The sequence below is a fragment of the Salvelinus alpinus genome, chromosome 3, assembly GCF_045679555.1.
Source record: "Salvelinus alpinus chromosome 3, SLU_Salpinus.1, whole genome shotgun sequence".
Taxonomy (NCBI): Eukaryota; Metazoa; Chordata; class Actinopteri; order Salmoniformes; family Salmonidae; genus Salvelinus; species Salvelinus alpinus.
Window position 1 is genome coordinate 75,621,688 of NC_092088.1, and position 26,281 is coordinate 75,647,968.

At 45.0% G+C, this 26,281-nt stretch overlaps 1 protein-coding gene across 3 annotated transcripts in view; it reads right to left on the reverse strand.

Moving 5' to 3' along the window:
* The window catches only part of LOC139571333 (inactive rhomboid protein 1-like), a 75,094-nt gene that overhangs the window by 25,772 nt on the left and 23,041 nt on the right, over nucleotides 1-26,281 (reverse strand). For 2 of the 3 annotated variants that reach the window (XM_071394120.1, XM_071394118.1), the window contains exons 2-3: nucleotides 4,034-4,186; nucleotides 2,551-2,690 (exon numbers count right to left, since the gene is read on the reverse strand). In XM_071394120.1, the coding sequence (XP_071250221.1) occupies nucleotides 2,551-2,690; nucleotides 4,034-4,150 (257 nt within the window). In that variant the 5' untranslated portion in view covers nucleotides 4,151-4,186. Of the gene's footprint in view, nucleotides 1-2,550; nucleotides 2,691-4,033; nucleotides 4,187-20,329; nucleotides 20,442-26,281 lie in introns of those variants that run through there. The other variant, XM_071394119.1, reaches the window with a different exon arrangement.

The following is a 26,281-nucleotide window of genomic DNA, read 5'->3' on the forward strand; positions in this document are numbered from 1 at the left end:
AGGAACAAAGGGAGACGCCATGCTATCGTAAATACAGTATCTTATGCATTCTAAATTACCGCCCATTTGGAAAAGGAAAATGCAATAAATATTTACTCTGAGCTGCGCTTCAGTAGGTTGGTGGTAGATGGAAGGCTGTGTTGCCCAACCGAGTCCTTTGTCCTTTGAATAATGTCTCTGCTGGTAAATTGGATACGTTGTAGTAACGCCGTTGTGTGGTAGACGGGATACTCTGTCTGTTCTTTCCTAGCCCACGTTTGCAGCTGCTGTTGCTAACTCAACGGCTAGGAGGTATCACTTCTGTAGTGAATAATAGTTCAAAGTTCATACCATTCGCAACCAAAGCTCACGCTGAGGTTGGCTTAGTTCTATAGTTGACATGTTAGTCATTTTAACGCAGAGGCTGCAGACCTCACGTACTTGGAACAGGTTATATTGTCGTCAAGGCTTTATATAGGAAGGGAGAGGAGGGTGTGTTTGAAAAGTTTTATAACCCATGTCTCTTCACAGGGGCGGGCCACTGATTGAGCAGAGCCCTAACCTTATGAAAACCCACATCTCTCATTTGGAAGCAAAAATTTCTTCACCAATAATTTTATATTCAAACATTTAAATTGAACAACAATTCCATGTGACTCCGATAACTACAATGTGCAGACTTTCCACTGTATTGTTTATGTTATTCTATCATTGATCAGAATGTCTCAGATGACAACCAAACTGACATCATATTCATTAAGTACCACCGCATATGATCAATTGGTCGGATTACCAGAATATAGTTAATTTCCCCCCACCTTCTGATGTTCCCAGAATCTCTATGTTAACCAAAGGATTTTCAAATGTCACATCAGTAGGGTAGAGAGAGGAAAAAGGGGGGGAGAGGTATTTATGACTGTCATAAACCTACCCCCAGGCCAATGTCATGACACTGCACTGTTGGAGCTAGGAACACAAGCATTTCGCTACACCCGCAATAACATCTGCTAAATATGTGTACGTGACCAATAACATTTGATTTGACTTACAGTGTCCCCTTGGCTTGTCATTACAGTGCAATTGTATCAGGCTGCCACACAACTCTCCTACTGGAATCCAATTGGACCACACACACGCATACACAAAATGGTGTGAAAGCCTGGCCAGCCCTTTAAAGTGATAGCTGGTGTTTGTCCACCATCACTCCGTTAGCTGAACACACAAACCAGCTCTACAGAGCTCAGATGGATTCACAGTGGCCTTGATGTGGTCAAACTCTCATGGGAGGCCAGGGAAATGAGGAATTTTGTAATTGAGTGTGTGTAATTTTGTGAGTGTGTATGAGGGGTAATGGGTGGGACAAAGGTGTGTATGCATCCTCTATGCGTCATGGAACATCGCCAAGATGATGAAAACATCTGTGATGTGTTGTTTGCTGTAGGGCAGAGGTGTCAAACTCATTCCATGGAGGTCCTATTGTCTGCTGGTTTTTGGTTTTTCCTTTCAATTAAAACAACCAGGTGAGGGGAGGGGAGTTCCTTACTAACTAGTGACCTTAATTCATCAATCACGTACCAGGGAGGAGCGAAACCCTGCAGACACTCGGCCCTCCGTGTAATGAGTTTGACACGTGTGATGTAGAGAATTCATCCTCAGTCACAGGTCATGTGATACCTTCAGGGGATTCATCCTCAGTCACAGGTCACGTGACACCTTCAGGAGATTCATCCTCAGTCACAGGTCATGTGACACCTTCAGGGGATTCATCCTCAGTCACAGGTCACGTGACACCTTCAGGAGATTCATCCTCAGTCACAGGTCATGTGACACCTTCGGGGGATTCATCCTCAGTCACATGTCACGTGACACCTTCAGGGGATTCATCCTCAGTCACATGTCACGTGACACCTTCAGGGGATTCATCCTCAGTCACATGTCATGTGACACCTTCGGGGATTTCTCAGTCACAGGTCATGTGACACCTTCAGGGGATTCTAAAACGGTTGTATTAACACATGATCTTAACCTTTCTTTCCTTCATCCTACTCTCTTTCTCCCACTCCCTCTGTGTCTCTCTCTTTCTCCCACTCCCTCCGTGTCTCTCTCTTTCTCCCACTCCCTCCTCTGTCTCTCTCTCTCTCTTACTTGATGAATTGTTTGGGGATGGACGAGCGGCGCCAGGTGACCAGTTTGGGGACACAGGAGCTCCTGCCGAGTACAGAAACCCGCCGGGGGCCCCTCTGGCCCTTATGAGGGACCGTGTTGACCCGCTTGAAATGCACCCTCTTCCCACTACACACACCAGACGGGGGGAAGACGGGGAGGTAGGTAGGCAGAGAAGGAGAGAGATGGAAAACATATAGAGAAAGGAGAGAGAGTGGGAAGTAAAAGAGAGGAAAAATGTCAATAAAAATAGTATAAAGTTCAGATCAGCTGGAAGAAGAGTCAGTCAGTAAAAGTTAGGGTTTAGAAAAGATATTCAGGGCATGCAGAAATCATAGTAGTGAGCAGTTAAGCAAGGATAGTGGATGGTGTGGTGTGTGATGCAAGCACGTGTGTGTGTGGTCTCACCTCTTGATGGTCTCTGTGATGGAGGGCTGGCGCTGCAGAGGGGGTCGGAGATAATTGCTGGGGTCAAAGGTTGCGATGCCTGGTTGTGTGATCTCACAGGGCATGCTCACACTGTGCAGGAACCTCTGCCTCTTCACCGGCTGCAACACACACCAGACAACAAAAAGTTATTTCTCCTCAATAGCTCAGTGGATTTACTGTAGCTGGTTGTCACTGTAATGCATCTATTGAAACTGTATGTAAGCCAGATTACAGTACCTGTATGTAGGCCAGATTACACTACCTCTACCTGTATGTAGGCCAGATTACAGTACCTGTATACAGGCCAGATTATAGTAACTGTATCTATGAATGTGTGTGCTGTACCTGTATAAGTGTGTTTTCGGTCTATCGATTTGCATTGTATCTGGAACATAAGGTGTGAGTGAGTGAGTGTCCAGAAAACCTTCTATAACAAAGCCATCACCTACAGTGAAATTAACCAGGAGAAGAGCCCCCTAAACAAGCTGGTCCTGGGGTTCTGTTCACAAACACAAACAGACCCCAGAGAGCCCCAGGACAGCAACACAATTAGACCCAACCAAATCATGAGAAAACAAAAAGATAATTACCTGACACATTGAAAATAATTTACAAAAACACTGAGCAAACTAGAATGCTATTTGGCCCTAAACAGAGAGTACACAGTGGCAGAATACCTGACCACCGTGACTGACCCAAACTTAAAGAAAGCTTTGACTATGTACAGACTCAGTGAGCATAGCCTTGCTATTGAGAAAGGCTGACGTAGGCAGACCTGGCTCTCAAGAGAAGACAGGCTATGTGCACACTGCCCACAAAATGAGGTGGAAACTGAGCTGCACTTCCTAACCTCCTGCCAAATGTAGATATTAGAGACACATATTTCCCTCAGATTACACAGACCCACAAAGAATTCAAAAACAAATCCAATTTTAATACACTCCTGTATCTATTGGGTGAAATACCACAGTGTGCAATCACAGCAGCAAGATTTGTGACCTGTTACCACAAGATAAGGGAAACCAGTTTGCACACACTGTACACAGATTTTTCTATTGTGTTATTGACTGTACGTTTGTTTATCCCATGTATAACTCTGTGTTGTTGTTTTTGTCGCATTGCTTTGCTTTATCTTGGCCAGGTCGCAGTTGTAAATGAGAACTTGTTCTCAACTGGCCTACCTGGTTAAATAAAGGTGAAATAAAAATAAATAAAATAAAAACTATTTGCACATCATTACAACACTGTATTTAGACATAACATGATATTTGAAATGTCTTTATTCTATTGTAACTTACTTATGTGAGTGTAATGTTTACTGTTCATTTTTTATTGTTAATTTCACTTTTGTTTATTATCTACTTTACTTGCTTTGGCAATTTAAACATGTTTCCCATTCCAATAAAGCCGCTTAAATTGAATTGAGAGAGATAGATCGAGAGAGAGAGGTGTTTCATCATACCTGTATTAATGTTAAGGGCTCATCCAGGGACAGCTGTGGGGGGATGTCCACTTTGAGCCATGGAGGTTTCTTCCTCTGCAGACTGCTGCTCTCCTGGGGCTGGCTGGGCTCAGCCATGCTCTCTACCGCCCCCTACCGCGCTACACCTGCCAGCTGGAGACACAGGGAGAGGAAGGAGAGATGTGAGACAGAAGTTCAGAACGCACACACAAGCACACACACACACACCCACACACAGTAGCCGTACTACAGATAAACCCAGCGATCTGACTCAGAGTGGAGCGCATTGAGCAGCTTTATTGAGTACTTTTCATGATTGGGTAATTCCATAATCCTAATGCTGCTAGCGCAGCCCATCACAAACAGACAGACTGCCCTCTAAACTGGACATACCCTGCCCTGTGTCCACTGTCTGTCTGCCCATCTGGACACAGCCTCAGATTTAGGCTTTAGAGCAGTCTGCTCTGGGCTCTTTATGTACATTCACAGCCTTTCTTCCATTCTGTGTAGTCATATGTCTTTGTGTCGGGTGTGCTATCACTGTACCACTGCATGACCAAGGCAGACCTATGATTTCCATGGACTGTTTTTCAAGTCTTTGTACTACTATAAACTCCCACAAGGGGGCAGTGATTGCCTCTAAATCTTATCCCCAATAAATGTTGTATTTACTGTTAGTCTTTGAACTCAGCCACCTCTGCGTGGGGGGTGGCTGAGGATGTTTATACACACACACACACACACACACACACACACACACACACACACACACACACACACACACACACACACACACACACACACACACACACACACACACACACACACACACACACACACACACACACACACACAACCTTTATACAGTAAACCTCTAACAAGCTGCTAATCAAGGCCAACCCCTGGAAGCAGCCATCTGCACCGGAACCGCTGCATCAAAGGACCAGCCTGACTCAAGTATAATGAGGGGTTCAACTCCACACATATAGTACTGAGGAATCCTGTGGACAGAACCACAGAGAGGGATTGATTGGGATACTGTACACATACAATTCAAACCTAAACCCACACCGTCTACAGACTGGCAGGGGGTTTCTCACTAAGGAGTTGACTAATATATTGCTTGCCATGTGTCAAGAGCTAGGATATGATCTTTGATGTAAGCCTTAGGCAAACTTGTATTGATATAATCATTCATTCATTCAGCAGGTTGGTCTTGTAATTGATTGTTGAGGCTGAATATTCAGCCAAGTCCAACAAGCTGTGTGCTATTCAATACCAGCAGAGACTCACTAGCCAGCCAGGCAGTGAGAGAGGCTGTTTCCAAACCCAAGATAATGGAGTTTTACAGAAAGAATTCAGAAAAAAGCAGCACATAAGAATGTGCAGTTTTTCCTCGCCTGGCTGTGTTTTGTGTGTTCTGTGTGTTCTGTGTGTTCAGTGTGTTCTGTGTTTTATGTTCTGTGTTCAGTGTGTTCTGGTGTTCTGTGTTCTGTCTGCTCTTTGTTCTGTGTGCTCTTTGTTCTGTGTGCTCTGTGTTCTGTGTCTTTTGTGTGCTCTGTGTTCTGTGTGTTTTGTATTCTGTGTTCTGTGCATTCTGTGTGTTCTGTGTTTTGTGTGCTCTTTGTTCTGTGTGTTATGTGTTCTGTGTGTCCTGTGTTCTGTGTGTTGTGTGTTCTGTGTATTCGGTGTTCTGTGTGTTCTGTGTGTTCTGACAGTCATTCTGTGGTTGGTTCTAGAACCCTGTGTGCTCCTGCATTCACGGTAAACGCTGCATATGTAGGCTAAATCGTAAATTACCTTTACATTTCTATTGTGCAATCTGTAACAGTTCAGTGATCCAGACTGATTAGGGCTCCTACAAATAGCACGATAACAATACGACCACATCCTAAAACAAAACAATAAAAACGAAAGCACTGCCTCTCTCACCCCCCTTTTGACACAAAATACATTGTTTGTTATTTCATGATCCCTCTATCGCTCTATTCCTCTTTCACCCAGTCAGTTTTCTACATCTCTGTGTGTGTGTCGTATGACAAGCAGATTAAGGCTTTACCCTCCTCCTGTATGTCAGCCTAGCAGGCCTGGGCAACTCCAGTCCTCGGGGCCTGATTGGTGTCACACTTTTGCCCCAGTCCCATCTAACACCCCTGACTCCAACAATCAACTAATCATGATCTTCAGTTTAGAATGCAATTTGATTAATCAGCGGTGTTTGCTAGGGATGGAGAAAAAGTGTGACACCAATCAGGCCCTCGAGGAGTTGCCCACCCCTGGAGGGAGATCAGGACAGGAACTGGATGGGTGATATCATAAACATCAAGAATCTCCAGGAATTCACCCTGCACCAGTAGTCAAATGGAACTGAATGGAAGTGAGTTTTCATTGAATGGAACATTGAATGGAACAGAATGAATGGGTTTGCTCTTGTGTCATGAACCTTGGTGTTGATTTCACTACAGTACATGGATGGATTGGTGGGCAACTCCAGAGATCCACTCCAGAGATGGATCTTCTCTAACAGTTGCGTAACTACAGTAAGTACTTGGGCCTGTTTTACATCCATGGACAGTTCCTCCAGACACATCTTATTGAAATTCAACAGAATGTCACTTTGCATATAATAGCTGTCAAAACATTGTCTTCTCCTACCATGTTTGCTGTACTCATGATAAGAGCTTTGCACTGTATGGTACTGGGGTTGAATGGAGCTCAAGTTACGCCTCATTGTGTCTATATCAATAGCCTTGCACTTTCCAAACCAATGGCTCTCTCTCTCTCTCTCTCGAACTCTCTCTCTCGCTCCCTTTCTCCTACTCTCTCTCTCCTCCTTCTCTCCATCTCTACTTCTCCCTCTCTCATTTCAACCTTCCTTCCTCGAGAAAAGAAATGCCAAGCTGCATTTTTATGACATTATAACTGGCACAAGGTCAGTGTAACCTTACAGAGCCTGATCCCAGCTCTTCTCATTTCAGCTTAACAGAGCATTGTAGAGGAGCTCTGCTTTCTTTATGCTTTATGGACAAACCAATAAGCCTGATAGGATCTCAGTCCAAACAGTGATATTTCCCCACTTGTGTCATGTCAATGGACTTCTGTGTTATGCATCTTTGGCTGGAATCAATATTTGATGTGTTAGAAAAAATCTGATCCTGTATCTAATATTTGACGTGTTTCTGTTATTTATTTTTAATTCATATCTCAGTTCAAATGAACCAAATGCAACTTTACCCATCATCTAGGCATGCCTCCCCCTCCCCCTATGTGACATTCGAGGTCTGTGTAGTGGGTTTTGATTTGTGCCAGATGTTAGTCATATCTGTGTGTGTGTGTGTGTGTGTGTGTGTGTGTGTGTGTGTGTGTGTGTGTGTGTGTGTGTGTGTGTGTGTGTGTGTGTGTGTGTGTGTGTGTGTGTGTGTGTGTGTGTGTGTGTGTGTGTGTGTGTGTGTGTGTGTGTTGTGTTCCTCTTCTGGGGCCTTCCCTCGTTTTGTGTGATTACAACAGCTCACACCTGCTGCAAAAAACACAGAGTTAATAAAACATCAGCCTGACAACAGTGAGTATCATAGAGAAGACAACAGTGAGAATCATAGAGAAGACAACAGTGAGAATCATAGAGACAATAGTATCATAGAGAAGACAATAGTGAGTATCATAGAGAAGACAACAGTGAGAATCATAGAGAAGACAACACTGAGAATCATAGAGAAGACAACAGTGAGAATCATAGAGAAGACAACACTGAGAATCATAGAGAAGACAATAGTGAGTATCATAGAGAAGACAACAGTGAGAATCATAGAGAAGACAACAGTGAGAATCATAGAGAAGACAACAGTGAGAATCATAGAGAAGACAACAGTGAGAATCATAGAGAAGACAACAGTGAGTATCATAGAGAAGACAACAGTGAGAATCATAGAGAAGACAACAGTGAGAATCATAAAGACAATAGTGAGAATCATAAAGACAATAGTGAGAATCATAGAGAAGACAACATAGAGTATCATAGAGAAGACAACAGAGAGTATCATAGAGAAGACAATAGAGTATCATAGAGAAGACAACAGAGAGTATCATAGAGAAGACAACAGAGAGTATCATAGAGAAGACAACAGAGGGTATCGTAGAGAAGACAATAGTGAGTATCATAGAGAAGACAACAGAGAGTATCATCGAGAAGACAATAGAGTATCATAGAGAAGACAACAGAGAGTATCATAGAGAAGAAAATAGTGGGAATCATAGAGAAGACAACAGAGAGTATCATAGAGAAGACAACAGAGAGTATCATAGAGAAGACAATAGTGGGAATCATAGAGAAGACAACAGAGAGTATCATAGAGAAGACAACAGAGAGTATCATAGAGAAGACAATAGTGGGAACAGAGAGTATCATAGAGAAGACAATAGAGTATCATAGAGAAGACACCAGAGAGTATCATAGAGAAGACAACAGAGAGTATCATAGAGAAGACAACAGAGAGTATCATAAAGAAGACAATAGAGTATCATAGAGAAGACAACAGAGAGTATCATAGAGAAGACACCAGAGAGTATCATAGAGAAGACAACAGAGAGTATCATAGAGAAGACAACAGAGAGTATCATAGAGAAGACAACAGAGAGTATCATAGAGAAGACAACAGAGAGTATCATAGAGAAGACAACAGAGAGTATCATAGAGAAGACAACAGAGAGTATCATAGAGAAGACAATAGTGGGAATCATAGAGAAGACAACAGAGAGTATCATAGAGAAGACAATAGAGTATCATAGAGAAGACACCAGAGAGTATCATAGAGAAGACAACAGAGAGTATCATAGAGAAGACAACAGAGAGTATCATAGAGAAGACAACAGAGAGTATCATAGAGAAGACAACAGAGTATCATAGAGAAGACAACAGAGAGTATCATAGAGAAGACAACAGAGAGTATCATAGAGAAGACAACAGAGAGTATCATAGAGAAGACAATAGTGGGAATCATAGAGAAGACAACAGAGAGTATCATAGAGAAGACAACAGAGAGAATCATAGAGAAGACAACAGAGAGTATCATAGAGAAGACAATAGTGAGTATCATAGAGAAGACAACAGTGAGAATCAGAGAGTATCATAGAGAAGACAACAGAGAGTATCATAGAGAAGACAATAGAGTATCATAGAGAAGACAACAGAGAGTATCATAGAGAAGACAACAGAGAGTATCATAGAGAAGACAATAGTGGGAATCATAGAGAAGACAACAGAGAGTATCATAGAGAAGACAACAGAGAGTATCATAGAGAAGACAATAGTGGGAATCATAGAGAAGACAACAGAGAGTATCATAGAGAAGACAATAGTGGGAATTTTTTTCTTTTCTCAATCTTGAAACTGAACAGAGAGAAATGCCTTAGTGTGACAGAGTGTGACAGAGTTGACTGTCGTTGGAGACATCATCAGCAGTGGAGGCATCAGACCTGACCTGAGAAAAATATCTGCTGTGGATAACAAGCCAAAACTAGAGAGTAAAAAGGATGTCCAGAGGTTTAATGGCAGGGTCAACTATTTGGGAAAATTCATACACAGCCTCTCAGAGAAGATCGCTCTGCTGAGAAGACTGACGTAAAATAATATAGAATGGGAATGGAATCATGAAAATGAGACTGCAAGGAACAACTTGAAAAAAACAGCTGGCAGAGGAACCAGTCTTTAGGTTTTACGGCCCAGCGAGACCCATCAATATATCATTGGATGCATCACAGTGTTCAGTTGCAGAAATATGACAACAACTGGCAAACAGTGGCATATGCATCTCGTTCAATGACCCGTTATTCTCGAATTGAAAAGGAGTTGCTCAGCATAACATATGCTTGTGAGAGATTCCATTGGTTTGTGTCAGGACAAGTGATCAGCGTTGAAACGGATCACAAACCACTGATTCTGCTGTTTCAAAAGCCATTGAATGACTGTCTGCTGAGAGTCCAAAGAATGTCTAAAAATGGCACCAGAGAAGAAGGCAGACGTTTTAAGTGTTCCCAACCGATTGTGTTTTTCCCCCGTTTTATTAGCGTTTTTGTAACTTATTTTTTTACTTATTTTGTACATAATGTTGCCGATACCGTCTCTTATGACCGAAAATAACTTCTGGACATCAGGACTGCGATTACTTACCACGGACTGGCAGAAAACTTTTTTTCCTTTAACGAGTCTGACACTATCAACATACAGCCAGCTGGTTATACACTGTACCGGCAGGATAGAACTGTGGCGTCTGGTAAGACAAGGGGTGGCAGGCTATGTATTTTTGTAACATTTTTGTAAACAGCTGGTGCAAGGAAGTCTCAAGCTATTGCTCGCCTGAGGTAGAATATCTCACGATAAGCTGTAGACCACACTATCTACCTAGAGTGTTTTCATCTGCATTTTTCATAACTGTTTACATACCAACACAGTCAGAGGCCGGCACTAAGACAGCATTGAATGAGCTGTATTTCGCCATAAGCAAACAGGAAAACGCTCACCCAGAGGCGGCACTCCTAGTAGCCGGAGACTTTAATGCAGAAAAACTTAAATCCATTTTACCAAATTTCTATCAGCATGTTAAATGTGCAACCAGAGAAAAAAAAAACTCTGGACCACCTTTACTCCACACACAAAGCTCTCCCTCGCCCTCCATTTGGCAAATCTGATCATAGTTCTATCCTCCTGATTACTGCTTACAAGCACAAATGAAAGCAGGAAGCACTAGTGACTAGATCAATAAAAAAGGGGTCAGATGAAGCAGATGCTAAGCTATAGGACTGTTTTGCTAGCACAGACTGGAATATGTTCCGGGATTCCTCCGATGGCATTGAGGAGTACTCCACATCAGTCATTGGCTTTATCAATAAGTGCATCGATGACGTCGTCCCCACAGTGACCGTACGTACAAACCACAACTAGAAGCCATGGATTACAGGAAACATCCACACTGAGCTAAAGGCTAGAGCTGCCACTTTCAAGGTGCGGGACTCTAACCCGGAAGCTTATAAGATATCTCGCTATGCCCTCCGATGAAGCATCAAACAGGCAAAGCGTCAACACAGGACTAAGATCAAATTGTACTACACCAGCTCTGATGCTCGTCGGATATGGCAGGGCTTGCAAACCATCACAGACTACAAAGGGAAGCACAGCTGAGAGCTGCCCAGCGACACGAGCCTAGCAGACGAGCTAAACTACTTCTATGCTCGCTTCAGGGCAAATGGCACTGACACATGCATGAGAGCACCAGCTGTTCCGGAAGACTGTGTGATCATTCTCTCTGCAGCCAATGTGAGTAAGACCTTTAAACAGGTCAACATTCACAAGGCCGCAGGGCCAGACGGATTACCAGGACGTGTACTGCGAGCATGTGCTGACCAACTGGCAAGTGTCTTCACTGACATTTTCAACCTCTCCCTGTCTGAGTCTGTAATAACAACATGTTTCAAGCAGACCACCATAGTCCCTGTGCCCAAGAACACTAAGGTAACGTGCCTAAATGACTACCGACCCGTAGCACTCACGTCTGTAGCCATGAAGTGCTTTGAAAGGCTGGTCATGGCTCATATCAACACCATTATCCCAGAAACCCTAGACCCACTCGAATTTGCATACAGCCCCAACAGATCCACAGATGATGCAATCTCTATTGCACTCCACATTGCCCTTTCCCACCTGGACAAAAGGAACACCTACGTGAGAATACTATTCATTGACTACAGCTCAGCGTTCAACACCATAGTGTCCTCAAAGCTTATCAATAAGCTAAGGACCCTGGGACTAAACACCTCCCTCTGCAACTGGATCCCCCGACTTCCTGACGGGCCACGCCCAGGTGGTAAGGGTAGGTAACAACATATCCGCCACGCTAATCCTCAACACAGGGGCCCCTCAGGGGTGCGTGCTCAGTCCCCTCCTGTACTCCCTGTTCACTCATGACTGCCAGGCAGGACTCCAACACAATCATTAAGTTTGCCAGTGGTTGGCCTGATCACCGACAACGATGAGACATTCTATAGGGAGGAGGTCAGAGACCTGGCCGTGTGGTGCCGGGACAACAACCTCTCCCTCAACGTGATCAGGACAAAGGAGATGATTGTGGACTACAGGAATAAGAGGACTGAGCACGCCCCAATTCTCATCGACGGGGCTGCAGTGGAGCAGGTTGCGAGCTTCAAGTTTCTTGGTGTCCACATCACCAACAAACTAACATGGTCCAAGCACACCAAGACAGTCGTGAAGAGGGCGCGACAAAATCTATTCCCCCTCAGGAGACTGAAAAGATTTGGCATGGGTCCTCAGATCGTCAAAAGGTTCTACAGCTGCACCATCGAGAGCATCCTGACTGGTTGCATCACTGCCTGGTATGGCAACTGCTCGGCCTCCGACCGCAAGGCACTACAGAGGGTAGTGCAAGCTTCCTGCCATTCAGGACCTCTATACCAGGCTGTGTCAGAGGAAGGCCCTAAAAATTGTCAAAGACTCCAGCCACCCTGGTCATAGACTGTTCTCTCTGCTACTGCACGGCAAGTGGTACCGGACCGCCAAGTCTAGGTCCAAGAGGCTTCTAGAAGAAAAAGAAACGCACACCTATTTCAGCGAGGTGCTGGCTAGCGGAGTGGAAAACTTGAAAATAAAGGAGAGCCGCACACTCTAAGAGATCAGGCCGAGGACAAAGTCTACTTCTGGAGAAACCCTGACAAGGGAGGTCCTGCTCCTCCTCTCCATGGCAGACGCAGGAGGGATGCCGCTTACCTATATCCACCTCCGTCTGATCAACACTCTACAACCAGCGCCTCATCGGCTTCCAGTGGCAGTTCTTTATTCAACGAGAGACTGGACTGACGGAAGGGCGGAGGTGGCCGCAGGCACGCGCACCGATGAGATGCCGCACCCGACGGGGTAAGAAGAAACGACTACCAGAGTCAGAGGGGACCATTCACACAGTCCCAGAACCCACGGGACTGAGTGTCATTAATTTATCAAGCAAGATATTGAGCCCTGCCCATGTCTCCTTTCTTAATAAAGGGTTATTTTTTGTGCCTACAAAAGTCAAGGAGAGGGGGTACAAAAATGATCAGATTAATACTGCCATTGAGAAAATTCTAAACAAAACATGACCTTTTTCAAGGTCAGTCTCGTAAAAATAAGCATTTTTGCGTTCTAACTATCCGCTATTCAAAGTGCTCTGAACAAATTATGGGAGTCGTTCACAAACATTGGCACATTCTTAAATCCGATGATAGTCTCGGTAATGTGTTTTCGGACCTTCCCTTGGTCGTATTCTCGCGGGGCAGAAATCTCCGAGACCAATTGGCCCCAAGATATCCCTGAACAACGTCTATTTGCGCCACTACTGGATAGAAATTACAAGTGTAATGGCTGTGTTCAATGCAATGGCACTTATAAATGTAGATCCTTCAAACACCTCCAAACAGGGAAACAGATCCCAATCAAAGGTGTTATTACGTGCTCCACTAAGGCAGTTATTTATCTTATAACATGCCCTTGTGGTAGAAATGATGTGGGTAAAACAAAGCGCGAATTAAAAGTACGTATCTCAGAGCATCGTAGCACCATTAGGTGCAAAAACTCGCCTTACCCAGTTGCGGCCCACTTTTTGGAAGCAAACCACTCGATTTCGTCTCTGCGTTATATTGGCATCGAACATGTCACCCTCCCTAGGAGAGGGGGTGACCTCGACAATTTATTGTTAAAACGAGAGGCTGCCTGGATCCTTAATTTAAAGACCCTTGCTCCCTTCGGTCTCAACATAGACTTTGATCTGAAGCCATTCTTGTGATTATTGTGACTTTGCCATTGTAATTGTTTGTAAGCTTATGTAGTCTAAATCGAATCTATGATCGTATGCTATCCATTTGTTTTTTGTATGTTGTTCTTTGTATGTCATTTTAATATTTGAGAATTAACCAATGATATTAGGCCATACTTGGCCATGATTAAAGACACCTGTGTGTGTCTTTTGACACTATATAAACAAGTCACCCAGCAGTGTTTGTGATTATACCCTGATGAAGACAGCTTGCCTGTCGAAACGTTGGACATTACATTTTTGCATCTGAGCTCTTAGAGTGTGCGGCTCTCCTTTATTTCCAAGAGGCTTCTAAACAGCTTCTACCCCCAAGCCATAAGACTCCTGAACACCTAATCAAATGGCTACCCAGACTATTTGCATTGCCCCCCGCCCCTCCCCCTCTTTTACACCGCTTCTACTCTCTGTTGTTATCATCTATGCATAGTCACTTTAATAACTCTACCTACATGTACATATTACGTCAACTAACCGGTGCCCCCGCACATTGATCCTGTACCGGTACCCCCCCTGTACATAGTCTCACTATTGTTATTTTACTGTTGCTCTTTAATTACTTGTTACTTTCATTTCTTATTCTTATCCGTATTTTTTTAAACGGAGTTGTTGGTTAGGGGCTCATAAGTAAGCATTTCACTGTAAGGTCTACACCTGTTGTATTCGGCGGATGTGACTAACAACATTTGATTTGATGATGATCAAACTACAACGCTCTGAATGTAGAACACACACCAAGAAAGATGTGCACAGCAGAAACTCTTTCTAGAGCTGATGACCCGAAGGCGCTAGCGAGCACCAAAGCAGATGAACAAGTGAGAGCATACGTGGACATGATCACAACAGCATTGCCAGTCGCATATGCAGATGGAAATCATACAGACTGAGACAGAAAAAGACACAACACTGACAAACCTGAAGAAAACAATCATCAATGGATGACCTAACATGAAACAAGACTCTTCATAAGACATAACTGAATACTGTAATTGCAGAGCTAAGCTGATAGCAATTGGAAACATTATCTACAAGGGAAGCAAAATACTAATTCCGAAAAGTCTGAGAAAGGAAATGCTAAATAAGATGAATGAAGGCCACATAGGAACCGAGAAGTGCAAGAACCCTGCTGAGCCATTAAAGCCCTATCCTGCACCTGAGAGACCATACCAAAAGGTAGGAGCTGACCTTTTCATATGTAATTGAATGGATTACCTTGTTGTCACAGAGTCCTACTCCCTGTATCCAGAGGTTTGTAGGCTGAACACTACCACCAAAGATGCTGTGATAACCTGTTTGATATCCATATTCTCCTGACGCCTGAGATAATGGTCCGCAATTCTCCAATGCAAAATTCAAACAATTCAGCAAGGACTGGGACTTCGTCCACACTACATCAAGTCCACGCTTCCCACAATCAAATGGAATGGTGGAGAAATCTGTTCAGACAGTGAAGAGACTGATGTACAAAGTAAAAGACAGTGGAACTGCCTTCTACAGGAACCTGCTTGTATACCGCACAACGACACTTGAGACCAGCACAGCTCCTCATGGGACGCAGACTGAGGACCAACTGACCCATCAAGGAGAACCTCCTAAAAATGAAAGAGAGAGAAAAAGTGAGGAAGTTCAAGGAACAACAAAAAACTAAGTAAAAGTTCTCCTATGACAGAGGAACAAGAAACCTCCATGAACTCCAACCTGGGGACAATGTGAGGAACAAGAAACCTCCATGAACTCCAACCTGGGGACAATGTGAGGGACAAGAAACCTGCCTGAACTACAACCTGGGGACAATGTGAGGGACAAGAAACCTCCATGAACTCCAACCTGGGGACAATGTGAGGGACAAGAAACCTCCATGAACTCCAACCTGGGGACAATGTGAGGGACAAGAAACCTCCATGAACTCCAACCTGGGGACAATGTGAGGGACAAGAAACCTCCATGAACTCCAACCTGGGGACAATGTGAGGGACAAGAAACCTGCCTGAACTACAACCTGGGGACAATGTGAGGAACAAGAAACCTCCATGAACTCCAACCTGGGGACAATGTGAGGAACAAGAAACCTGCCTGAACTACAACCTGGGGACAATGTGAGGGACAAGAAACCTGCCTGAACTACAACCTGGGGACAATGTGAGGGACAAGAAACCTGCCTGAACTACAACCTGGGGACAATGTGAGGGACAAGAAACCCTGCCTGAACTACAACCTGGGGACAATGTGAGGGACAAGAAACCTCCATGAACTCCAACCTGGGGACAATGTGAGGGACAAGAAACCTCCATGAACTACAACCTGGGGACAATGTGTGGGACAAGAAACCTGCCTGAACTACAACCTGGGGACAATGTGAGGGACAAGAAACCTCCATGAAGTCCAACCTGGGGACAATGTGAGGAACAATAAACCTCCATGAACTCCAACCTGGGGACAATGTGAGGAACAATAAACCTCCATGAACTCCAACCTGGGGACAATGTGAGGGACAAGAAACCTCCATGAACTCCAACCTGGGGACAATGTGAGGGACAAGAAACCTGCCTGAACTACAACCTGGGGACAATGTACAGACCAGTATCCCTTCTTTCTTTTCTCTCCAAAACTCTTGAACGTGCCGTCCTTGGCCAGCTCTCCTGCTATCTCTCTCAGAATGACCTTCTTGATCCAAATCAGTCAGGTTTCAAGACTAGTCATTCAACTGAGACTGCTCTTCTCTGTGTCACGGAGGCGCTCCACACTGCTAAAGCTAACTCTCTCTCCTCTGCTCTCATCCTTCTAGACCTATCGGCTGCCTTTGATACTGTGAACCATCAGATCCTCCTCTCCACCCTCTCCGAGTTGGGCATCTCCGGCGCGGCCCACGCTTGGATTGCGTCCTACCTGACAGGTCGCTCCTACCAGGTGGCGTGGCGAGAATCTGTCTCCGCACCACGTGCTCTCACCACTGGTGTCCCCCAGGGCTCTGTTCTAGGCCCTCTCCTATTCTCGCTATACACCAAGTCACTTGGCTCTGTCATATCCTCACATGGTCTCTCCTATCATTGCTATGCAGACGACACACAATTAATCTTCTCCTTTCCCCCTTCTGATAACCAGGTGGCGAATCGCATCTCTGCATGTCTGGCAGACATATCATTGTGGATGACGGATCACCACCTCAAGCTGAACCTCGGCAAGACGGAGCTGCTCTTCCTCCCGGGGAAGGACTGCCCGTTCCATGATCTCGCCATCACGGTTGACAACTCCATTGTGTCCTCCTCCCAGAGTGCTAAGAACCTTGGCGTGATCCTGGACAACACCCTGTCGTTCTCAACTAACATCAAGGCGGTGACCCGTTCCTGTAGGTTCATGCTCTACAACATTCGCAGAGTACGACCCTGCCTCACACAGGAAGCGGCGCAGGTCCTAATCCAGGCACTTGTCATCTCCCGTCTGGATTACTGCAACTCGCTGTTGGCTGGGCTCCCTGCCTGTGCCATTAAACCCCTACAACTCATCCAGAACGCCGCAGCCCGTCTGGTGTTCAACCTTCCCAAGTTCTCTCACGTCACCCCGCTCCTCTGCTCTCTCCACTGGCTTCCAGTTGAAGCTCGCATCCGCTACAAGACCATGGTGCTTGCCTACGGAGCTGTGAGGGGAACGGCACCTCCGTACCTTCAGGCTCTGATCAGGCCCTACACCCAAACAAGGGCACTGCGTTCATCCACCTCTGGCCTGCTCGCCTCCCTACCTCTGAGGAAGTACAGTTCCCGCTCAGCCCAGTCAAAACTGTTCGCTGCTCTGGCACCCCAATGGTGGAACAAACTCCCTCACGACGCCAGGTCAGCGGAGTCAATCACCACCTTCCGGAGACACCTGAAACCCCACCTCTTTAAGGAATACCTAGGATAGGATAAAGTAATCCTTCTAACCCCCCCCCCCCTTAAAAGAGCTAGATGCACTATTGTAAAGTGGTTGTTTCACTGGATATCATAAGGTGAATGCACCAATTTGTAAGTCGCTCTGGATAAGAGTGTCTGCTAAATGACTTAAATGTAAATGTAAAATGTGAGGAACAAGAAACCTCCATGAACTCCAACCTGGGACAATGTGAGGAACAAGAAACCTCCATGAACTCCAACCTGGGGACAATGTGAGGGACAAGAAACCTGCCTGAACTACAACCTGGGGACAATGTGAGGGACAAGAAATCTCCATGAACTCCAACCTGGGGACAATGTGAGGAACAAGAAACCTCCATGAACTCCAACCTGGGGACAATGTGAGGAACAAGAAACCTCCATGAACTCCAACCTGGGGACAACGTGAGGGACAAGAAACCTGCCTGAACTACAACCTGGGGACAACGTGAGGGACAAAGACAAAACAAACACATGGAGACAGAAAGGAACAGTAATCACTGAAGTACAGCCAAGGTCACACAACATACAAACAGAAGATGGAGCTATTTTACGGAGAAATGGTTGCGATCTTCTAAGGGGCCATCAACAGACGATCATGACACAGACACTGATGAAGAGGCTGAAAGCACAGCTTTGACAGCAGTGGGGCGTGAAGAACAAACCATCATGACACAAACACTGTTTTTCCCAAGATGGCGTAGCAGTGCGGATGTGTTTGTTGTTGTCCCGTGTAAATTTGATGTTTTTTTCATATTTTTTGTATATTTCAATCTCTTTTTCCATTTTTAAATTAAATATACCTTCCGGCAACCCGCCTCACCCAATGTGATACGGATCTGCTATTTTTAGGCCTTATAGCTAGAACCTCCATCAGAAGCTAGCCATCAGACGCTAACCAGCTAATTAGCTACTAGCTATTTAGTCATTGTTAGCCACTGCTAACGGCCTTTACCTTCAGCTCAGACACCAGCCACTTTTAGCCTGGATAATACCTGCCAGTCTGCACAGCGCGATATAAACCCTGAGCATACCGGACTGCTTTTCTCCACGACATCACCGGATTCCTGCCGTAAGCTCTGGACCATTACACCGGATCATCGCAGCTAGCTAGCTGCTACCGATTGGCCCATCTCCCGGCCTGCTCAGTGGACCCTATGATCACTCAGCTACACAGCTGATGCCTCCTGGACTCTTCACTAACACGACTAGAAGCCACTACATCACCGGATTCCTGCCGTAAGCTCTGGACCACTGGATCATCGCAGCTAGCTAACTGCTACCGAGTGGCTATAGTGGCTAACGCCCTTGTCCCGAAGCTAGCACCAGTTAACCTCGAGCCAGGCGCATCTCCCGGCTAGCAAACACAATTACTCCAGCTACAATATCTCTTTTGCCAATTGGCCTGGACCCTTTGTCGACACGGAGCCCAACCGATCCATCACGACTGGTCTGCCGACGTAATTCCATCCGATTTGCCCTCAACCGGCCTTTGCCGGACGTCGGTGACTCCCTTGTCCCGAAGCTAGCACCAGTTAGCCTCGAGCCAGGCGCATCTCCCAGCTAGCGTAGTAACGACTACCAAACGGCTTCCCTGTTTCATCTATTGCTGTTCACTGGACCCTATGATCACTTGGCTACATAGCTGATGCCTGCTGGAGTGTTCATTAATCACGGTACTCCATTTTGTTTATCTGTCGGCCCCAGCCTTGAACTCAGGCCCTGTGTGTAATTAACTGACCCTCTCTGCCCATTCATCTCCATTTTACCTGTTGTTGTTGTCTTAGCTGATTAGCTGTTGTTGTCTTACCCGTTGTTGTCTTAGCTAGCTCTCCCAATCAACACCTGTGATTGCTTTATGCCTCGCTTTATGTCTCTCTCCAATGTCAATATGCCTTGTATACTGTTGTTTAGGGTAGTTATCCTTGTTTTATTTTACTGCGGAGCCCCTAGTCCCACTCAACATGCCTCAGAGAGCTCTTTTGTCCCACCTCCCACACATACGGTGACCTCACCTAGCATAACTAGTGCCTCCAGAGACGCAACCTCTCTTATCATCACTCAATGCCTAAGTTTACCTCCACTGTACCCGCATCCTACCATACCCCTGTCTGTACGTTATGCCCTGAATCTATCCTACCACACCCAGAAATCTGCTCCTTTTATTCTCTGTTCCCAACGCACTAGAGGACCCGTTCTGATAGCCTTTAGCCGTACCCTCATCCTACTCCTTGTCACGCCCTGACCTTAGAGAGCCTTTTTATGTCTATTTGGTTTGGTCAGGGTGTGATTTGGGGTGGGCATTCTATGTTTTGTTTTTCTATGATTTTGTATTTCTATGTTTTGGCCGGGTATGGTTCTCAATCAGGGACAGCTGTCTATCGTTGTCTCTGATTGGGAACCATACTTAGGTAGCCCTTTTCCCTCCTTTCTTTGTGGGAAGTTAACTTTGTTTGTGGCACATAGCCCTTAAGCTTCACGGTTGTTTTGTATTGTTTATTGTTTTTGTCGGCATCATCCTAATAAAAAGGAATATGTACGCTCACCACGCTGCGCTTTGGTCTACTTCATTCGACGGCCGTGACACTCCTCCTCTGTTCCTCGGGTGATGTAGAGGTTAACCCAGGCCCTGTGTGTCCCCAGGCGCTCTCGTGTTGACTTCTGTAACCGTAAAAGCCTTGGGTTCATGCATGTTAACATCAGAAGCCTCCTCCCTAAGTTTGCTTTATTCACTGGTTTAGCACACTCCGCCAACCCTGATGTCCTTGCCATGTCTGAATCCTGGCTTAGAAAGGCCACCAAAAAAAATCGAAAATTTTCATCAAGATTGCAACTCCTCCCTCTTTGGTAGTTCGATCTACTGCAGAGATAGCCTGCAAAGTTCTGCCATACTTTCCAGGTCTATGCCCAAACAGTTCGAGCTTCTAATTAAAAAAATTAATCTCCAGAAATAAGTCTCTCTGTTGCCGCCTGTTATAGACCCCCCTCAGCTCCCAGCTGTGCCTTGGACACCATATGTGAATTGATTGCCCCCCATCTATCTTCAGAGTTCGTTCTGTTAGGTGACCTAAACTGGGATATGCTTAACACCCCGGCAGTCCTACAATCTAAGCTAGATGCCTTCAATCTCACACAAATTATCAAGGAACCCACCAACTACAACCCTAAATCCGTAAACATGGGCACCCTCATAGATATTATCCTGACCAACTTGCCCTCCAAATACACCTCTGCTGTTTTCAATCAGGATCTCAGCAATCACTGCCTCATTGCCTGCATCCGTTATGGGTCTGCGGTCAAACGGCCACCCCTCATCACTGTCAAACGCTCCCTAAAACACTTCTGCGAGCAGGCCTTTCTAATCGACCTGTCCCAGCTATCCTGGAAGGATTTTGACCTCATCCCGTCAGTAGAGGATGCCTGGTTGTTCTTTAAAAGTAATTTCCTCACCATCTTAAATTAGCATGCCCCTTTCAAAAAATGTAGAACTAAGAACAGATATAGCACTTGGTTCACTCTAGACCTGACTGCCCTCAACCAGCACAAAAACATCCTGTGGCATACTGCACTAGCATCGAAAAGTCCCTGCGATAAGCAACTTTTCAGGGAAATCAGGAACCAATACACACAGTCAATTAGGAAACAAAGGCTACCTTTTTCAAACAGAAATTTGCATCCTGTAGCACAAACTTCAAAAAGTTCTGGGACACTAAAGTCCATGGAGAATAAGAGCACCACCTCCCAGCTGCCCACTGCACTGAGGCTAGGAAACACTGTCACCACCGATAAGTCCACGATAATCGAGAATTTCAATAAGCATTTCTCTACGGCTGGCCATGCTTTCCTCCTGGCTACCCCAACCCCGGCCAACAGCTCCGCACCCCCTGCAGCTACTTGCCCAAGCCTCCCACAGCTTCTCCTTCACCAAAAACCAGATAGCTGATGTTCTGAAAGAGCTGCAAAACCTGGACCCATACAAATCAGCTGGGCTAGACAATCTGGACCCTCTCTTTCTAAAATTATCCGCTGCCATTGTTGCAACCCCTATTACTAGTCTGTTCAACCTCTCTTTCATATTGTCCGAGATTCCCAAAGATTGGAAAGCTGCTGCGGTCATCCCCCTCTTGAAAGGGGGTGATACTCTAGACCCAAACTGTTACAGACCTATATCCATCCTGCCCTGCCTTTCTAAAGTCTTCGAAAGCCAAGTTAACAAACAGATCACTGACCATTTTGAATCCCACCGAATCTTCTCCGCTGTGCAATCCCGTTTCCGAGCTGGTAACGGGTGCACCTCAGCCACGCTCAAGGTACTAAACGACATCATAACCGCCATCAATAACAGACAGTACTGTGCAGCCGTCTTTCATCGACCTGGCCAAGGCTTTCGACTTTGTCAATCACCGTATTCTAATCGGCAGACTCAACAGCCTTGGTATCTCAAATGACTGCCTCGCCTGGTTCACCAACTACTTCTCAGATAGAGTTCAGTGTGTCAAATCGGAGGGTCTGTTGTCCGGACATCTGGCAGTCTCTATGGGGGTGCCACAGGGTTCAATTCTTGGGCCGACTCTTTTCTCTGTATATATCAACAATGTCGCTCTTGCTGCGGGTGATTCTCTGATCCACCTCTACACAGACGACACCATTCTGTATACATCTGGCCTTTCTTTGGACACTGTGTTAGCAAACCTCCAAACGAGCTTCAATGCCATACAACACACCTTCTGAGGCCTCCAACTGCTCTTAAATGCTAGTAAAACTAAATGCATGCTTCCCACACCCGCCCGCCTGACTAACATCACTACTCTGGACGGTTCTGACTTAGAATATGTGGACAACTACAAATACCTAGGTGTCTGGCCAGACTGTAAACTCTCCTTCCAGACTCATATTAAGCATCTCCAATTCAAAATTAAATCTAGAATCGGCTTCCTATTTCGCAACAAAGCCTGTCACGGCCGTTAAAGGAAGAGGACCAAGGTGAGCGTAAATTTTCTTTTATTAATAAAAATGACGCTGAACAAAAACAATAAACACTACGAAAACAAACCGTGAAGCTAAAGGCTAAGTGCCCTAAACAAAGTCAACTTCCCACAAACACAGGTGGGAAAAAGGGCAGCCTAAGTACGGTTCTCAATCAGAGACAACGATAGACAGCTGTCCCTGATTGAGAACCCTACCCGGCCAAAACATAGAACTACAAAACATTGAACATAGAATACTCACCCCAACTCACACCCTGACCAAACCAAAATAGAGACATAAAAAGGATCTCTAAGGTCAGGGCGTGACAAAGCCTCCTTCACTCACGCTGCCAAACATACGCTCGTAAAACTGACTATTCTACCGATCCTCGACTTCGGCGATGTCATTTACAAAATAGCCTCCAACACTCTACTCAGCAAACTGGATGTAGTCTATCACAGTGCCATCCATTTTGTCACCAAAGCCCCATATACTACCCACCACTGTGACCTGTATGCTCTTGTCGGCTGGCCCTTGCTACATATTCGTCGCCAAACCCACTGGCTCCACCAAGTCTTTGCTAGGTAAAGCTCCGCCTTATCTCAGCTCACTGGTCACCATAGCAACACCCACCCGTAGCACGCGCTCCAGCAGGTATATCTCACTGGTCATCCCCAAAGCCAACACCTACTTTGGCTGCCTTTACTTCCAGTTCTCTGCTGACAATGACTGGAACGAATTGCAAAAATCGCTGAAGTTGGAGACTTATATCTCCCTCACTAACTTTAAGCCTCAGCTGTCAGAGCAGCTTACCGATCGCTGCAGCTGTACACAGCCCATCTGTAAATATCCCATCCAACTACCTACCTCATCCCATATTGTTTTTATTTACTTTTTTTTCTCTTTGCACACCAGTTTTTCTACTTGCATATCATCATCTGCACATCTATCATTCCAGTGTTCATTTGCTAAATTGTAATTACTTCGCTAATATGACCTATTTATTGTGTTACCTCCTTACTCCATTTGCACACACTGTATATAGATTTTTCTATTGTGTTATTGACTGTACTTTTGTTTTATCCCACGTGTACCTCTGTGTTGTTTTTTGTCGCACTGCTTTGCTTTATCTTGGCCGGGTCGCAGTTGTAAATGAGAACTTGTTCTCAACTGGCCTAATTGGTTAAATAAAGGTGGGAAAAAATAAAATAAAGGTGGCAGCAGCCCAGCGTGAAGAACAGACCATCATGACACAGACACTGTTGAAAAGGCTGAAAGCACATCTCTGGCAGCAGCCCAGCGTGAAGAACAGACCATCATGACACAGACACTGTTGAAAAGGCTGAAAGCACATCTCTGGCAGCAGCCCAGCGTGAAGAACACCATCAGAAGATTCACACATCAGTTATAGTACCAGAAAGACTTACTGAGTTGTTAGGGACTCTAAGGACAATTAAAACAGTTGAGAGTATATTACTACTGTAGTATTTTAACTAGTTGTCCTACTAAGCATATAGTTAATAGCATTTTGTTGACAACATTGAAATGCTGTTTACAATTCATTTTGTTATTACACTTCGAGTACAGAAAGAAATGGTTCATTTTGAAAAGTAAAATACTTTCATTTAAAGAAAGGGAGATGTAATGATATAAGCAAACAGTGTTTGCTAGATTGATTACAATACCTGAACGGATAACGCATGCACAGGAGAGCTACTCTTTGGCAGTTGAACATGACAGAGTTGTATGAATACGTGCCTACCGTCAAGATGTAAACACTATATTCTTTCAGTAAACATGAATTATGTTTCATTACGTTGTATTCATTGAACCCTAATAGCACAACACCAACAACCAGCCTGAGAGGCCTAGAACTCCATCCATATTCTATTCAGAGTTTAGAGAAATTAATCTAATTGGAAATTAGCTTTCATCAGGCTGGTTAATGCCATGCATGTCTGTTGAATTTGGAGAAATCCACGTGCACTCTGCCCCGCCCCACCTATTCAGTCAGTCAGGGGCCGCTACTGCGTAGTCAGGGGCCGCTAGTGCGTAGCTACTGCGTAGCGGCCGTGGCATACTGCTTGCTTTTTACTAAACAGTACGTGCTAAATTGTATGTGACGATGAGTACATAGTATGCAGTTTAAGTATTCAAACACGTACAGTTTCACCTAGAGTGAGTTCACCAGGTCCCACTCAATTATCTATCTCCACTAATCTTCTTCAGATCTGGTATCAGTATAGAGTTTTCTCTAATTGAGGCAGCTGCTTGATAGTCATGGCATTTACCACAAAGCATTGAACCTGGTTGGCTCGATGCTTCGTGGTAAATACCTCACATTCCTCCAGGCCAGGCCGTTCCTCCCCATTTCATCCCACTCAGTTCTGCTTCTGGTGGCATGAACCGTGATGGTGTGGAATGGCTGTACAGCTGCAGAACCAAAACCACTCTGCCAGCCTGATTCAGCTACGAGTCTTTTGGGAAACTAACCCCCTAGGCTTCAGTCATAGGCATGAGAATGCAGGCATAGCAGAGATACCATCTTATTTCTAAGTTCTCATCAATCCAATGGAGATGAATTACTTACACACAAATTAAGCCTCAAACATCAACAGTTGTAGTCATTCTTTATCCTTGGCTAGTTCAATACTGTATATAATAATCACATACATGTAAAGGCTTGCTATGCTGAACTTGGAACAGGGTTGAATCTATCAATACCATTTCCAGGAATTTCTAAGCAGTAGTAAAGACTTTCTATTCAGTATTGCAGGATTCCAGCCCAGCTGGAGCTCTGAGTGTCAGACTGACAGCATGTGTAAGAGGATGGTTATCAGCCAACCTCTCAGTCCCTCAGGAGATTACCAAGCCGTGAAAATTAAGGAGAGGAGAGAGAGAGAACACAAAAAGGAAGAGCAGAAGAAAAACCCATGACATGTGGAAGAAGAAAAGAGACAGAAGAAAGAGAGGGAGGAGAGAGAGAGAGAAGAAAGAGAGAGAGAGAGAAGCGCTGTGGTAATTCTACTGGGACCCTAGGGCTGATGACCCTAAGCTAGCAAGCTGTGATCAACTCAGTTTGTTTCTGAGCTAAAGTGTCACGCCCTGACCTTAGTTATCTTTGTTTTCTTTCTTTATTTGGTTAGGTCAGGGTGTGACAAGGGTGGAATGGGTGTTTTGTCTTGTCTAGGTTTTTTTTGTATATCTATGGGATTTGGTATTGTCTAGGTAATGTAGGTCTATGGTGGCCTAAACTGGTTCCCAATTAGAGACAGCTGTTTATCGTTGTCTCTGATTGGGGATCTTATTTAGGTTGCCATTTTCCATTTTGGCTTTGTGGGTTATTGTTTATGGTTAGTTGCCTGTGTCTGCACTTGTTTATATATATAGTGTCACGTTTGTTTTGTATAGTTTGTTAGTGTTCTTCGTGTTTAATCGTCTTCTATTAAAAATATGTATTCACATCACGCTGCGCTTTGGTCTCCTCACTACGACGAACGTGACATAAAGGTCCTATGTTCACAAGGATA